At 47.0% G+C, this 16,480-nt stretch overlaps 1 protein-coding gene across 1 annotated transcript in view; it reads left to right on the forward strand.

The window, feature by feature from the left end:
• The first annotated feature begins 2,077 nt into the window (after positions 1-2,077).
• The window catches only part of LOC121271621 (myosin-binding protein C, fast-type-like), a 73,491-nt gene continuing 59,088 nt past the window's right edge, over positions 2,078-16,480 (forward strand). Inside the window, exons 1-8 of the mRNA XM_041177666.1 lie at positions 2,078-2,245; positions 2,360-2,386; positions 5,117-5,140; positions 5,244-5,273; positions 11,492-11,569; positions 12,976-13,124; positions 14,356-14,470; positions 16,172-16,217. Coding sequence (XP_041033600.1) covers positions 2,191-2,245; positions 2,360-2,386; positions 5,117-5,140; positions 5,244-5,273; positions 11,492-11,569; positions 12,976-13,124; positions 14,356-14,470; positions 16,172-16,217 — 524 coding nt within the window. The 5' untranslated portion in view covers positions 2,078-2,190. The remainder of the gene's footprint in view (positions 2,246-2,359; positions 2,387-5,116; positions 5,141-5,243; positions 5,274-11,491; positions 11,570-12,975; positions 13,125-14,355; positions 14,471-16,171; positions 16,218-16,480) is intronic.

A 16,480-nucleotide genomic window follows, 5' to 3' on the forward strand; every position in this document is an offset into this window, starting at 1 on the left:
CTCATTTAAGACAGAGATGAGGAGAAATTTTTTCTCTGAGGTCGTGAGTCTTTGGAACTCTCTCCCTCAAGGAAGCAGAGCCTTTGAATATTCTGAAGGCAGTGCTAGGTAGATTATTGATTAACAAGGGGTGAAAGGTTATCGGGGGTAGGTAGGAATGTGGGGTTGAGGTTACATTCAGGTCAGCCATGATCTTATTGAATGGTAGAGCGGCCTACTCCTGCTCCTAACTTGTATGTTCATATGTAGAGGGTAGTGGCCCTGCCTGTGACCCAGAAGCTCTGGGTTCGAATCCCACTCCAGGACTTGATGGCCAAGGAAGATGAGCTCATAACGTGTCTGACTATCAACCTGCAAATCCTTCCAACACACACCAATGGCAGGCGGTAAGAGAGGGAGAGACTCCTCTCCAGCCATGTGATGGAAACAACATTGGAGCCTCTACCATCACTATCCATAGCTCCAGACCACAACATGCATGTCAAAGCACATGTTGCCACAGCAACTGAGTGATCTGCATCACACCAACGCATGCCATCCATGGTCAGAAAACCTGTCTCACCCAGGGCGATGTGACCACTGGGTGAGACACTGGAAGGCTGCCACTGCCTGGGGGAACCAGAGGAGCCAGAGTTTTCAGGAGAGGAGAGTGAAAAGGTCGGGAAGGAAGATCAAACTTAAGACAAGAAAGGCTTACCTTTGTACAGCACCTTTCAAAACTTTACAATGTCCCGAAGCACTTTACAGCCAATGAGGTAATTTTGAAGTACTTTTTACATCACTGTTGTGATGTGAGAAAATATTAATGTAATGCATAAAGTATTAGTATAATAAAGAGAATGGAAAAAGATGAGGGATAGGGGGCAGTGGAAGAGCATCACATGGGAAAAGTGGAAAAGGATGAAAAAGCAGGGTGGATATAGGACAATGGGAAAAACAGGGAATTGTGAGGTATGAGGAAGATAGAAAAAGGAACTTTTGAGAAAACTAAATATTAAGAAATAATCAATCAGGGCAGAGAGATTTGAAAAGAGTACAAAGTAAGAGTATCATTGAAACATATAACATTTTTAATGGGCTTTACAGGGTAGATTCTGAGGTGATGCTTCCCCTGGTTGGTTGGTGTGGAACTAGGGGTCAAAATCTCAGGGTAAGGGCTCAGCCAATGAGGACTGAGGTGAGGAGCAGCTTCAATACTGAGAGGGTGGTGAATATTTGGAATTCTCCACCCCCAGAGACCTGCAGATGCGCAGTTGTTGATCAAGATCGAGATTAATCGATTTTTGGGCATGAAGGGATTCAAGGGGATAGTGCAGGAAAGTGGGCTGAGCCCTTACCCTGAGATTTTGACCCCTAGTTCCACACCATCCAGCCTAGAGAAGCATCTCAGACTACCCTATGTTCCAATGAGATAAACCACTCTCTAGGTAAAGGAAGTTGCCCCGGAATCCCTCAATGGATTGACCGGTGACTAAATTGTATTTTAGGCCCCCACTTTTGGTCTCCCTTGAAGTGGAAACATTTCTACATCAACCACTTCAAGCCCTTTTCTTAAACGTAAGGACTGCTGTCAGGTCATCCCTCAGCCATCTCTTTTCTGGAGAGCAGAATCTTAGCCTGTTTGATGTTTCCTGATAGTCATACACCCTCACTTCTGACATCATCTTTGTAAATCTATTTCTGCACCTGCTTTGGTGCCTCGCTATCCTATTTAAAGTATGGGTTCTGTCTCCCTTATATGATGATGGGGATGTTAACCTCTCTGCGATCTTGGGTTCCAAACGACCATATTGGGAATTCACTAGGTAGGAGGTAATGTGACCTGTCTGTCACGTATCATTTTAATTGCGCAATTTCAGTTTGAAATCATGCTTTGTTGTATTTCTACCTTTTCCAGTACCCCTCCATTCCCCTCCGAGTTTTCATCTCTCTCCTTTTTTGGTGACATATATCTTTGATCTTTTCTTTCTCTCCAATGCAGTCGGCTTCGCCAAGAAGCCGCAGAGCCAGACGGCATCGCTGGGCAGGAAGGCGGAATTTGTGGCAGAGGTGGAGAAGGTGAGCGTGAAGGTGAAGTGGCAGAAGGGAGGGAAGGACATCATTGCCGGCCCTAAGTACACCATCAAGGTGGAGGGCAAGAAACAAACGCTGATCATCAACGACCTGGTCAAGGAGGATGAAGGGGCTTACATGGCTGTGTTGGGCGCACTCAAAGAGAAGTTTGAGCTCCATCTAAAGGAAGAAGGTGTGTAACTCTCTGGCAGAGAGCTGCCTGTTAACATATCCACCAGCGGGGGATGATCTGGGCATTGACCAAGATTGTCCATTAATTAATCACTTGTATTTCATTGTATTACAGGAAAGACTGCTGCCCCAGCGGCTGTGGGTAAGTACTTTATGCTTTCCTTTTGCTGGCTAAAATTAAACCCATTTAATGATGGAGCCTTCTCTATGCAGTGCTCATAGAAATCTGGAATTCTCTCCCCAAGAGATTGGATAGTGGGGGAACAATTGGAGATTTGAAGACTGACGCTCAAGAGTTTTTGTTAAGCAAGGATATTGAGGGATATTAATCGCAGGCGGGTAAATGGAGTTGAGGCACATGATCTTATTGAATGTTCCATATGGAAAGTTCCAGGGCCTGATGTTCCAATGTTCTGTATGTGAAGTGGTGGACTCCCCACTCTCCCTTTTGAAAGCGTCACTAACTCTGCCTATCAGGGGCTTCAATGTACAACCAGCTGACCTTGCAAAAGTGAGGTTAGAGCAAATGCCTGGGCCCGAAGGGGTGAAATTCTCTCTCTGAACCTTTCTGTTTCTCCTCCTTAAGACGTTCCTTAAAACTTGCCTTTCTCTAAGTTTTTTGCCACCTGTCTTTTGACTATGCTGCTGTGAAGAAGCACAGACATATTACTATAAGCACCATATAACCGCAAATTGTTATTGTTTCTGTCAGAGGGTTTTTAAAAAAATATAATTCTTTCCTGTCACTGGCCCATCCCTAATTGCCCTTGAACTGAGTGGTGTGCTAGGCCAAGTTAGAGGACAGTTAAGAGTCAACCACATTGCTGTCAACTGGAGTCCCATGTAGGCCAGACTGGGTAAGGACTGCAGATTTCCTTCCCTGAAGGACATTAGTGAACCAGATGGATTTTTTACAACAATCGATAAAAGTTTCATGGTCACCATTACTGAGACTAGCTTTGAATTCCAGATTTTATTAATTTAATTCAAATCCCACCAGCTTCCAATGGTGGGATTTGAACTCATGTCCCCAGAGCATTAGCCTGGGCCTCTGGATTACTGGTCCAGTGACATTAGCACTACACCACCATCTCTTCCAATATTGGTACATTCCTAACAATCCTTTGCAAATGCATGCTCCTCTGGGCCTTCTGTAGACATTGATATTCTCCTCAAGGCACTTAATAATTACCAATGTACTCATTGGGCAACCCCATAGAAATATTAACACACTCCCATGGATAGCCCACAAACATTAGCATAGTCCAATATACAGATATACTCTTGAGATCCTCTAGAAATATTAATAGATTCCCAGAGATAATTTGCACCTTCCAGGGGCTCCCTCTCTTAACTTCCATAAGATAGCGGCAGTGCGTAAGATAAGTGGTTACAAATAATCCAGCAGCCTGGACTAAAAGCCTGAAGACATTAATTCAAATTCCACCATTGTAGCTGGCGAATTTTAATTCAGTTAGTAACTATAAATATGTAATGATGGTCACCTAACTACTGGATTGTCATAAAAAACCCAACTGGTTCATTACTGTCGTTTGGAGTCTGGTCTGGACTATATATGCCTTCATGTCCTCAGTAATGTGGCAGACACTTAACTGCCCTCTGAAATGGTCTAGCAAGCCACTCAGTTGTTAAGAAGGTGAGGCAATTAGGGATGGGCAATAAACTCTGGCTTTACTCGATGTTGCCCATATCCTATGAATAACAAAGAAAACTGCAGAAAATGTTTTGTGTACAGCCACAGAATCAAGATGCTCTCTAGTCAACGAGTACATTATAATATAGAATAATGATGAGAGAAATTTGATGATCCCCTGGGATTCATTGGGACCCCAAAGATTTCGGGATTTAATGCAGCTTTTAAAAAAAAAAGGTAATGGGGAAAATAATGGAACTTAAGATAGACACAATCTCCAGGACCTGATGGCTCCACTGCAAAGTACTAAAAGAACCAGGTAAGGAAATCATCCATATGTTAGTCATAATTTTCCAAAACCCTCTAGAAAGCTTGTGCCTTGGGTTGGAAAATTGTAAATGCCACTCCACAACATAGGAAGGGTAACTACAGACTTGCCTGCTTAACATAAGGTATGGGGAAGTAACTGGGATCTATTCTTAGAGACAATAACTGAGCACTGGGGCTTGTATTAACAGGACAGAGAGAGCCAGCATGGATTTGTGAAGGGTAAGTGATGTCCAACTCAGCTAGTTGTGTTTTTTGAATTGGTCATGAACATGGTGGATGGGTGAGTGTTGATGAATTTTGCCAGAGGGCATTCGGCATGATTGCGCACGAGGAAGCAGGTCCTGCTGCAGTTCACCATCTAGTGGCCGCACCTGTCCTTCCCTACTGCCAGTGCTTATGGGGGTCGAGGGGTGGGGAGGAGGATTGCATGTGGACATCAATGGGCATGACTGTGCTGCCTTCTAATATTGAACGCCCAGTTGGTGTTGACTGTCTAGGCTTTCAGATAAGGTAATTACCCATAGTCCATGATGGACTGTAGGCATCTGTCTCCATTAGAGAGTGGGAGAGAGAGACGATTGGTTATATGGCTTGAGAGGTTCTGCTCTGCAAGCATGGGGCAAGGCAAGGAGGCTGAACCATCACAGCCATTCCAGGGATTTAATGTATGCTGTTGGCATCATTCTGCATCACACTCCAGCCAACTGAGCTAACTGACCCACCCCTATTAAACTTTTGGATAATGACCACTTGAGCAGGGTTTGCACTGTGGAGCCAGGGAAGGAGTCAGCACCTTGGAGAGCAGACAGAGAGAATGGGTAAAATTGTTGGTAAAAGGAAAATTAAGAGGAACCATACTAACTGATTCTCCCCTTCTTTTTCCTGCAGAAGGAAGCAAAGCTCCTGCTGAAGGTAGCCAAATTTTTTTTCCTTGATTCTATGATGTTTTATTCTATGATCTTTATTCCTTTTTTGATTGCTTAGAATAGTTTCTATGTTTCTCTTTTCTTTGTAGAACACAGTCATGTTGAACTTCCTGTAGATGGTAAGAATTTTGGTTCATTTGCCTCACTGATAAACTTCAAAAGAATTATACAGGACAGAAGAGGCCATTTGGCCTATCGTCATGTGCTGGCTCTTTGAACAAGCTTTCCCCCACTACTCCCCCCACCCCCACTCTTTCCCCCATAGCCCTGCAATTTTTCCTTTTCGAATATTTATCCAATTCCCTTTTGCAAGTGACCGTTGCATGAGACTGATTGGATAGCTCTTGTCAGATAGACTGAGGTCGATAGGAGACCCCCGCCCCATTAAAAACCTGGGGCTGTGGATTTATAACTGTTTCTGTAGCGTTCCAGCACTGTACAAAAGCAAAACACTGCGGGTACTGGAAACCTGAGATAAAAACAGAAAATGTTGGAAACACTTGCCAGGTCGGGCAACATCTGTGGGGAGAGAACGGAGTTGACATTTCAGGTCGGTGGCCTTTCCTTTGGTCCTGCGTTAGTTGAGAATTTAGCAGAGGAGATATTTGCACGGCGATGGGGGAAAAGGTGGGGGAGTGGCAGCAGGAAGCTGCTCTTGTAGAGGGCCAGCATGGCCAGATGGGGCCAAATGGCCTCCTTCTGTCCTGTAGCCATCCTATGGCTTGGATTTTTCAGCACTGCCGTGGGAATGCGGTGGCCCTGCCAAAAGCCCATTGACTTTCAATGGGACCGAACAATCCTGGCGGGTGGAAAATCCCACCCTGTGATTCTAGTTCCAGGTTCATTGATTCATTCGAAGTCAATCTGGGGAGACGGGTAATGAGTCTGATCCAATATCTCCTGTTGTACAGTTTGCCCAAAGTCCAATTCAGCCCCCCTCCCCTGCCCCCTCCAGGGGAATCCCTGACTAATCGGGTATAGAGTTTAGACCATCTTTAAAAACAAGACCCATCAAAATAAGATGGCTCTTTTAAACTGAAGTGAGTGAGAATCAATGGATCTAACCTTGACCCCTGAAGTTGTCGTTTTATTTTACCTTGCATCATTTTATGTCTCACCAGAGCAACTGCGTCGTACAGAAAACATTTTAGCCTCAAAAAGCCACATTAGCGTGTCAGTGCAACATTCTTTTCGGAAAAATATACTTCATTCATAAAATATCTGCAAAACATTTCAAAATGGCTATCACAAATAAGTGCAATCAGATTCAACTTTTCCACATGGATCACGAGGTGCTTCACTACAATCAATGAATATTACAAACATTTCAACATGATCATTACAGACATGATCATTACAGACATGATCATTACAGAGTCACAGTGCAATAGTATTCGAGTTATCGACATAGAACATGTTGCACTCTAAGGTACTTCAATACAATTATGATACATTTAGTATTCGCTGTATACATTCAATGTGACACAAAGCTGGCTGTGAGGGTGAGCTGTGAGAAGGATGCAGAGATGCTTCAGTGTGATTTGGACAAGCTGAGTGAGTGGGCAAATGCATGGCAATGGGTGCATGGGTAAATGTGAGGTTATCCACTTTGGTAGCGAAAACAGGAGGGCAGATTATTATCTGAATGGCAATAAATTGAGATAGGGGAGTGTACAACGAGACCTGGGTGTCCTCATACACCAGTTGCTGAAGGTACGCGTGCAGGTGCAGCAGGTGGTAAAGAAGGCAAATGCTATGTTGGCCTTCATAGCCAGAGGATTCGAGTACAGGAGCAGGGATGTCTTGCTGCAATTGTACAGGGCCTTGGTGAGACCACACCTGGAATATTGCGTGCAGTTTTGGTCTCCTTATCTGAGGAAGGATGTTCTTGCTATAGCGGGAGTGCAGCAAAGGTTTACCAAAACAAAAACAGAATTACCTGGAAAAACTCAGCAGGTCTGGCAGCATCGGCGGAGAAGAAAAGAGTTGACGTTTCGAGTCCTCATGACCCTTCGACAGAACTAAGTAGAAATAGGAAAGGGGTGAAATATAAGCTGGTTTAAGGTGTGTGTGTGTGTGTGTGGTGGCGGGGGGGGGGTGTTGGGTGGGGGGAGAGAAGTGGAGGGGGGTTTGTGGTTGTAGGGACAAGCAAGCAGTGATAGAAGCAGATCATCAAAAGATGTCACAGACAACAGAACAAAAGAACACATAGGTGTTGAAGTTGGTGATATATATCTAAACGAATGTGGTAATTAAGAATGGATGGTAGGGCACTCAAGGTATAGCTTTAGTGGGGGTGGGGGAAGCATAAAAGATTTTAAAATATTTAAAAATAATGGAAATAGGTGGGAAAAAGAAAAATCTATATAATTTATTGGAAAAAAACAAAAGGAAGGGGGAAGAAACAGAAAGGGGGTGGGGATGGAGGAGCGAGGTCAAGACCTAAAATTGTTGAATTCAATATTCAGTCCGGAAGGCTGTAAAGTGCCTAGTCGGAAGATGAGGTGCTGTTCCTCCAGTTTGCGTTGGGCTTCACTGGAACAATGCAGCAAGCCAAGGACAAACATGTGGGCAAGAGAGCAGGGTGGAGTGTTAAAATGGCAAGCGACAGGGAGGTTTGGGTCATTCTTGCGGACAGACCGCAGGTTTACCAGACTGATTCTTGGGATGGCGGGACTGACATATGAGGGAAGATTGAGTCGTTTAGGATTATATTTGCTGGAGTTCAGAAGAATGAGGGGGGATCGCATAGAAACCTATAAAATTCTAACAGAACTAGACAGGGTAGATGCAGGAAGGATGTTCTCGATGGTGGGGGAGTCCAGAACCAGGGGTCTCAGTATGAGGATACGGGGTAAACCATTTAGGACTGAGATGAGGAGAAATTTCTTCACCCAGAGAATGGTGAGACTGTGGAATTCGCTACCACAAAGTAGTGAGGCCAAAACTTTGTATGTTTTCAAGAAGGAGTTAGATGTAGCTCTTGGGGCAAAAGGGATCAAAGGATATGGAGAGAAAGCGGGAGCAGGCTATTGAGTTGGATGATCAGCCATGATCATAATGAATGGTGGAGCAGGCTCAAAGGGCTGAATGGCCTCCTCCTGCTCCTATTTTCTATGTTTCTATGAGTCAAGCAGCCCGAGGGGTCTATACAATTCCCAGCCCCTCGCTGCACTATGGCTGAAAGGTCTTAGTGACTTTTTGCCTTTGCAGCAGCGGCCCCAAGCTTTAATGCATCCCTCAGCACGTAGCCCTGGACCTTGGAATGTGCCAGTCTGCAACACTCGGTTGGGGACAACTCTTTGCACTTGAAGACCAACAGGTTTCGGGCAGACCAAAGAGCGTCTTTCACCGAGTTGATGATCCTCCAGCTGCCGTTGATGTTTGTCTCGGTGTGTGTCCCTGGGAACAGCCCGTAGAGCACAGAGTCCAGTGTCACAGAACTGCTCGGGATGAACTTCGACAGAAACCACTGCATCTCTCTCCAGACCTTCTTGGCAAAGGCACATTCCACAAGGAGATGAACAGTGGTCTCGTGCCCACCACAGCCACCTCGAGGGCAATGTGCAGAAGGAGTGAGACTCCTGGCGTGTTGGAAGGATCTGACAGGGAGGGCCTTTCTCACCACCAGCCAAGCTACATCTTGGTGCTTGTTGGAAAGTTCTGGCGATGAGGCATTCTACTAAATGACTTTGACAGTCTGCTCGGGGAACCATCCCACAGGATCCACCATCTCCTTTTCCTGAAGGGCCTCTAGGACATTACGTGTAGACCACTGTCTGATGGACTTATTGTCAAAGGTGTTTCTCTGCATAAATTTTTCCACGAGGGACAGGTGGGACAGCATGGTCCAACTACTTGGAATGTTCCGCGGTAGCGTGGCCAGACCCACCCTTCGCAACACTGGGGACAGGTAGAACCTCAGCACGTAGTGACACTTGGTGTTTGCGTACTGAGGGTCTCCATGTCGGTGCAACGTACCATAGGCCTGGAGAATGGAGCTTGCTGTGAATTAAGGTACAGAGGGAAGTAATTAAAAGGTAACTAGTGTTCAGCCTCTCCTACAGTTACAATTACTGTGCTATCAGTACCTCATTTCTAACATGTAAAGGGGGATATTCAAGTGCATTTGAATACCTTGCAAGTCACAGCTTGGTCTTGCAGTTTAATAGAAGGATATTCATATCAGTGTTGTAAATGGACGAGGTTATTCACTGCTCATTCGCAGCCCACACCAGAGGAGAAATATTTTGCATAAGTCTTTCATTTGCATTTAAATAGACTTCAGTTGGCTTTGTGACCACAAGAGCAGTATTGAGGATTCCAGGTATCCACAGTGTGGTGAGGGCTGGTGCAAGTTAGGCTTCTACAGGCCTGAGTAAAGAGGGCCGGCGATGTCCAATCAGACTGGCATGTTGAGGCCTGGGACACATGGGATTGGATCTTCATCTTTAAAGTGTGTGAGGCAGAAGGAGTCGGGAGTGGGGTGAGGAGGGTGTGAGTGCAGGGAGGGAAAACCGCCCCTGGTTTGTTTACACACCCTGCCGCCTACCAGTGCAGGCACGGAAACCCCCATTTGGCCTGACGTCAAGATCCCAAACCCCATGATAAATTTCACCCCGTTATTTTAAACCCTGATATCAGCTGACTGTTCCCTCCTTCATCCTTTAATAGGCTGTGGGCATCGCTGGCAAGGCCAGCATTTGTTGCCCATCCCTATTGCCCTTGAACCTAGTGGCTTGCTAGGCCATTTCAGAGAACAGTTAAGAGTCAACCATCTTACTATGGGTCTGGAGTCACATGTAGGCCAGACCAGATAAGAATGGCAGATTTCAGTGAACCAGGTGGTTTTTCTTTACAACAATTGATTCATGGTCACCGTTACTGAGACTAGCATTCAATTCCAGATTTTTAAAAAAATTATTTATTGAATTTAAATTCCACCAACTGTCAAGGTGGGATTTGAACTCCTGTCCCTATAGCATTAGCCCAAATCTCTGGATTACTCATTCAGTGGCATTGCCACGGTCTCCCCTGTTTCCTGTCGGGCAACAATCGTTGCTTCAAAACGTCTTACGACCAAAGGCAATGCACTGCACGTTGCCCATCCCCTCCCCTCCCTTGTCTTTCCCCCTTCCCTTCACCCTCCCCTTCACCCTCCTCCCCACTCGCCAACCCACTGTCTGGAAACTCGCACACGACGAACTTGCTGGGAATGCAGCCCCATTAGCATGCTCCTCCCCCACTCCATTGGCCCCATCACCACGCCCCTCCCCTGCTCCAACTGCCCCATCAGTACGCACCACCCCCCCCCCCCCCCCCCATCTCTCCTATGGCTCCATCACCACACCCCTCTCCCGCTCCTATGGTCTGCCACGACAAAACGCCCCTTTATCTTTATCACCCAGAGTTGGTCACCTTGACCAGCTGAGAGTGAGCCTTCTGCCCCTCAGGCATAGGGAAGTCCTGCCCTTGGGAGCTGCCGGCCATTCTGATTGGCCGGCAGTTGAGTGGCCCCAGCAGTGCCAGAAAGCGTAGTGGCCACTGCTGGGACTAGAAGGGAGTCCTGAGAAGGAAGGACATGGGTTGCCGGGCTGAAAGGTGAGTCCGACGTTTTTGGCCAGGGAGGGATTGGGGAGCCTAGCAAGGGAGGGGAGGGGGGTTCATGAGACCAGAGGGAGTGGGGGGTTCATGAGACCAGAGGGAGTGGGGGGTTCATGAGACCAGAGGGAGTGGGGTGTTCATGAGACCAGAGGGAGTGGGGGGTTCATGAGACCAGAGGGAGTGGGGGGTTCATGAGACCAGAGGAGGTGGGGGGGTTCATGAGACCAGAGAGGGTGGGGGGTGGGGGTTGGGAGAATCCATCTTATGAGAGGTGCACCCAGTGAGCATAGGGAACCCCAGAGCAGGCGCTGTGCTATGACTTAATGAAGGAGGGTCGTTGAGACTTAAAGTTTAAATCAACTATGCCTTACATTGACTGTTCTGCCTTGGTTCCATATTTTTTTAAAAAAAGGTGTGAAAACATGTCTATGTTCTTCCAAGCCGTGTTGAAGCGTCCCTGAAAGTAATCCTTGGAAGAAAGTTTCCTGAGTAACACTGTTTTAAAAAAGCCCCCCCCCCCCCCCACCCCCCCAACACAGCTCAGAAATCACAGGGTGGAATTTTATGGCCCCGATGCTATGGGTTGGGGAGGGGGCGGGGAGCCTGTTAAATGTAGCCAGCGAGCTGCTCAAAAGTCCATTGACTTTGGCAGGACTGTAAAATCCCAATGTAAAATTCCTGCTCAGAGCCCGGATCCTGAGGTGAGTGAATCTCTCTTTCTCTCTCTCCGCAGATACTGCTCCGGCTGATGCTCATCAAAACCTGACTGGTCTCTTCGTTGAGAAGCCTGAATCGGTAACAGCCCACGTTGGTGAGTCTGTATGGAAGGACAAACGATTGCCTTGATGTTGTGCGGTCTGACTGGTCCCAGTCAGAGGCTGGGGATCTCCCGAGCATTTAAAAAAGTTCAACAGGGAGAAACCGCTTCCTTTGGTGTTGGGGGCAGGGGGAAGTGTTGGGCTGGTGCCTGACACATCCACTGTATTATGGGAAACCAGCTCAGGGTTGGGTGGGAAAGCGGAGAGCTAGCCACCCGATTTATTTTACATGCCCCACCTCCTCCATCCCACCCCGCCACCTGCAAATAAGCCGGCTGGCGGGGAGGAGGCTGTAAAGTTCCCCAATTTGTTTCAGGTCAGTTCCTTTTGTCAGGAATCTTGCATCTCTCTACCATTTGAAAACAAGTGCTGTAATCATTGCTGAGTTTAACTTTGTTGGATATCTTATGACCCAAGGTAGGATTTGAACAAGAGGATCAACATTTCACAATTGACATGGCCAGACCACGGAGTGCAGGGATTTAAAAAAAATTATTAATTCGTGGGATGTAAATGTCGATGGCAAGTCCCAGCATTTATTGCCCATCCCCCATTGTCCCTTGAGAATGTGTTGGGTGAGCTGCCTTCTTGAACCGCTGCAGTCCGTGTGGTGTAGGTACACCCACAGTGCTGTTAGGAGGGGAGTTCCAGGATTTTGACCCAGCGACAGTGAAGGAACGGCTGATATATTTCCAAGTCAGGATGGTGAGTGGCTTGGAGGGGAACTTCCAGGTGATGGTGTTCCCCATGTATCTGCTGCCCTTGTCCTTCTAGGTGGCAGAGGTCGCGGGTTTGGCAGATGCTGTCAAAGGAGCCTTGGTGAGTTGCTGCGGTGCATCTTGTAGATGGTACACACACTGCTGCCACTGTGCATCGGTGGTGGAGGGAGTGAATGTTTAAGGTGGAGGATGGGGTGCCAGTGAAGTGGGCTACTTTGTCCTGGACGGTGTCGAGCTTCTTGCCTGTTGGGTGAACAGGTTTTGTTGTGAGCCAGGATATGGACGGCAGACATTAGGAAGAGCTCAAATTTAGGGTTGGGGGGGGGAGGGGTGGGTAGTGGAATGTACGAGTCTGGCCAGGAGAGTGCTGGACTAGTCGAATTTGGAGTTAACAGAAGCGCAGACAACAGTTTCAGCAGCAGCTGGGCAGAGGCAGGAGTGGAGACAGGCGAGATTATGAAGGTGGAAATGGATGAATTTATGGGGCTGGCAGCTCAGCTCTGGGTCAAATAGGATGCTAAAGTTGTGGACGTAAAATTAGAAGCCAGCTCTGAACCTTTGTGGGATCATCACATCCCACTCTCTTTGGCGTTTCCCGAGATGCTGCCGAGTCCTGGAGCGGACAGAGAGTGAGGTGAAGGAGGGGGCTTGACTGATCTTTTCTTGCCTTTGATCGACAGGTCAGACTATCTCGTTGATAGCTAAGGTTGATTCCAGCAAACTTGTAAGGAGACCAGCTATCAAGTGGTTTAAGGGAAAATGGCTGGACCTGGGAAGCAAAGCCGGAAAGGTGTACCAGTTCAGTGAAAAATATGATGGCACAGCAAAGGTGAGGCAGGACTTTGAACGGGATGAGATAGTTCCACGTAGCCCATCTTAATGACACAGTTATAAAAAAAAAATGTACAAGCCAAATAAAGCCTTTAATAACTTAAGGATGCCCCAAAACATTTCACAGCCAATGAAGTGTAGTCACTATTGTAACATAGAGAGTGCGACAGCCAATTTGTGCACAGCAAGACCCCACAAGCAGCAACGTGGTAATGACTGGATAATCTTTAAGTGATGTTGGTTAAGGGCTAAGTATTGGCCAGAATAGCAGGATAACTCGCCCGGTCTTCTTCAGATAGTGGCCACAGGATCTTTTGGATGTATTCGAGAGGCCAGGTGGGGCCTAGGTTTCATGTGTTATCTGAAAGGCCGCTCCTCTGGCAGTGCAGCACTCCCTTGGCACCGCCCTGGAGTGTCAGCCTGGATTTTATGCACACGCCCCTCGCTCGGAGGGGAGAGTGCTACCCCACTGAGCTTTGGCTGACCATAAGCATCTAATTTAAGCGAGAGTGCACGCTATTAATTCCATAGTTGTACCTGCGGACATTGGTCAAGTAGCGTGGAATGACAAAAAAAGTATGGCTGCGGTTCCCAACTTTCACAAGACCAGACTTGGTAGTAAAGTGACAAGTGCTGATCCAGGGCTTCCCAAACTGTGGGTCGTGACCACCCCCCCCCCCACCCCCCCAGGACGAAATTTTGGGGTTGCGAGCTCCGGGGCAGCAACGGCTGCCATGGAACTCGGACTGAACGCTAAGAGCTGCGAGGCCCCTTTAAATCCTTGCTTTTTTTTCTAATGGTGGGTGCGGCCTACCGGACAGACCTTTGAGGCCTGATTGCTACAGCCAAAAAAAAAAAGCCTGCGGAAAGGTTGTTTATTTAAAAAAAAAAACCCTGCAGCTTAAACACTTTGTGCCACACTCAACCTCACCCCTCCCAACCCCCCGCTTGGCAGATGAAGGCCACTCCTTCATCGTCCTGCACCCAAAGCTCCTGTACCCCTCGACCTTTCACTCTTGGGGGTCAAGTGAATTCTGGGGCATTTAAAATGGGGACACATGAGGAAAAAGTTTGGGGAGCACTGTGCTAAGCACTGGCTCCTAAGTTTGCTAAGTAGAGGTAGACAGATGAGCCCAGCAGCTGTAGACAAGGAAGAAGGCGAGCAGCGGGTGGACAGGACATGGGAAGAATTCAGTTAAGATGATGGATAACTAATTCTCTCTCCACAGGTTTACACCTATGAGATGAAGATAAAGGTCGATAAGAACGTCGCAGGTGGCTACAGGTGTGAGGTGACCTCAAAAGATCAGTTCGACAGTGTGGCTTTTGACATCACTGTTGAAAGTAAGAAACACGTTTTCCTTAATAATCCTGAATTGATTATACAGTCAGTAAGAATACTCAGTGCAGCCAGCTTGGCTCAGTTGGTAGTACTCTTAACTCAGGGTCAAAGGCCAGTGGGCTCATGTCCTACTCCGGAGACTTGAGCTCAAAACCCCGTGGTAACACCCAGTGCGGTTGTGAGGGTGTCTTGCATAGTCAGAGGTGCCATCCCTCAGATGAGGTGTTAAAATGAGGCCCTGATTACCTGTTTTTGTGGTTCTGGTGGATGCCAAAGACTCTGCAGTACTAATTCACAAGACCGATAGGAAAAGCTATTTTGCCCATCTTAATTCTTCCATCCTGAAAGATCTCAGACATTACCCCCCAAAACTCCACAAGATCCAAACCCTCCTTAAGCTTTCTCCTCCATTTCTCTATTTTTGGAATCCATTTCATAAGCTCAGGAGTAGGAGTGGACCCCTCGAGCCTGCCCTGCCATTCAATAGGATCGTGGCTGATCTGAACACAATTGCTAACCAACTCCCACCTCCTTCCAGATCACGACTCCGTTATTGATGCCAAACTATTATTTTCCTGACCCTGGTTTCAACTCCACTTTCCTGCCTGTCCCCCTTGACTCCCTTGTCAATCAAAACTTTAACTCCGCCTTGAATATATTCAGTGACCCAGCCTCCGCTGCTCTCTGGGGAAGAGGATTCCAAAGACCAACAACCTTCTGAGAGAAGAAGTTCCTCCTCCCCTTCGTCTCAAATGGGAGACCCCTTATTTTTAAACTGCGCTCCCTAGTTCTAAATTAATCAGTCTGGTTTGTGAAGAGGGTTTTCTGATATCAGTCTTAAAATTACCTTTCACTCTCCTGAACTACTGCCTCCTTGTCCTCTTATTAATTTAATGCAAAATCGGGATTCATTAGGTGTCCTGCCAACTCAAGATGGCCGCACAAGATGGCCACCAACACCCTACTGCACATGCACAGGAATCCAATGATGTCACGCCTGTAGGGCTGGTGGGAGAATGCAACAGGGATCCAGGGTCTGGGAGATAATAGCTTGGCATTGATAATGGAGCCTTGGTCTGGAAGGAGATGGGAGTTGGATAGCAATTGCCCTCAGGCAGCTAGGCCTTTCCATTATAAAACAGCGATCACCTTCTCAGCTGGGAGAGCTACAAATACAAGAAAAATAAATCAGTGGGTCACGGTTGTGGGGAAGCTGAGATGGGATCCCCTGCACCGACACAAAATCCACCCCCCCCCCCCCTCCCTCCGCCCCAAAGGTCAGGGCTGTGTGTCGGTTGGGGAAGGCCCTGGGAAATGCTGTGATATTGGTGTGGCAGCTGAAGGGAAGAGCATGACTGGGTACTCCAAAGAGATCCATGTTTCCTGGTTTCCGGACCATAACCCCGCCGACATGCATTGGCAACAATCAGGAGTTTATCCCTGTTAATTCCCTCTGCTATTTTAAATACTCCTGTTTGATCTCAAAGCTGAAAAAACCGACAGTTTTGCCCAAAACTCTGGCACCTTTTAATAGGAGCAAATCACTTGGGTGTCATCATCTTTGACGTCTTCTGAAACCTATACATATATCCACCGTACTTTCTCAAGATTCAATTCATTTGGAAACCGCCCTTTTAAATCTGTGCTGTGTAAACTTGATTATTCTTCTGCTACCTTTTAAATCTTCACTAATTTCTCTACAGGTTCAGTAGAAGAGTCTACTAATATTCTTTCAACTTTCAAGCGGACGTGAGTAATCTCTTTCTCTCTTCACTTGTTTTCACCCCTAACTGGTCCATCCTGTGTCATTTGTGGCCCATCCCTAGTTGCCCTGTGCTACAACAGAGTGGCTCGCTAGGGCACTTTAGTGTGGAGTTAGGAGTTGACTGCACTAACTGTACAGGAGTCTCAGACAAGTTAGATCAAGTAAGGGCAACAGGTTTCCTTCCCTAAAAGCCATTAGTTGGGTTTCAGTGGCCACTTTTACTGAAACCAGTGTTTTATTTGCTCAT

This window comes from Carcharodon carcharias, chromosome 31 (assembly GCF_017639515.1).
Source record: "Carcharodon carcharias isolate sCarCar2 chromosome 31, sCarCar2.pri, whole genome shotgun sequence".
In the NCBI taxonomy this organism is placed as follows: Eukaryota; Metazoa; Chordata; class Chondrichthyes; order Lamniformes; family Lamnidae; genus Carcharodon; species Carcharodon carcharias.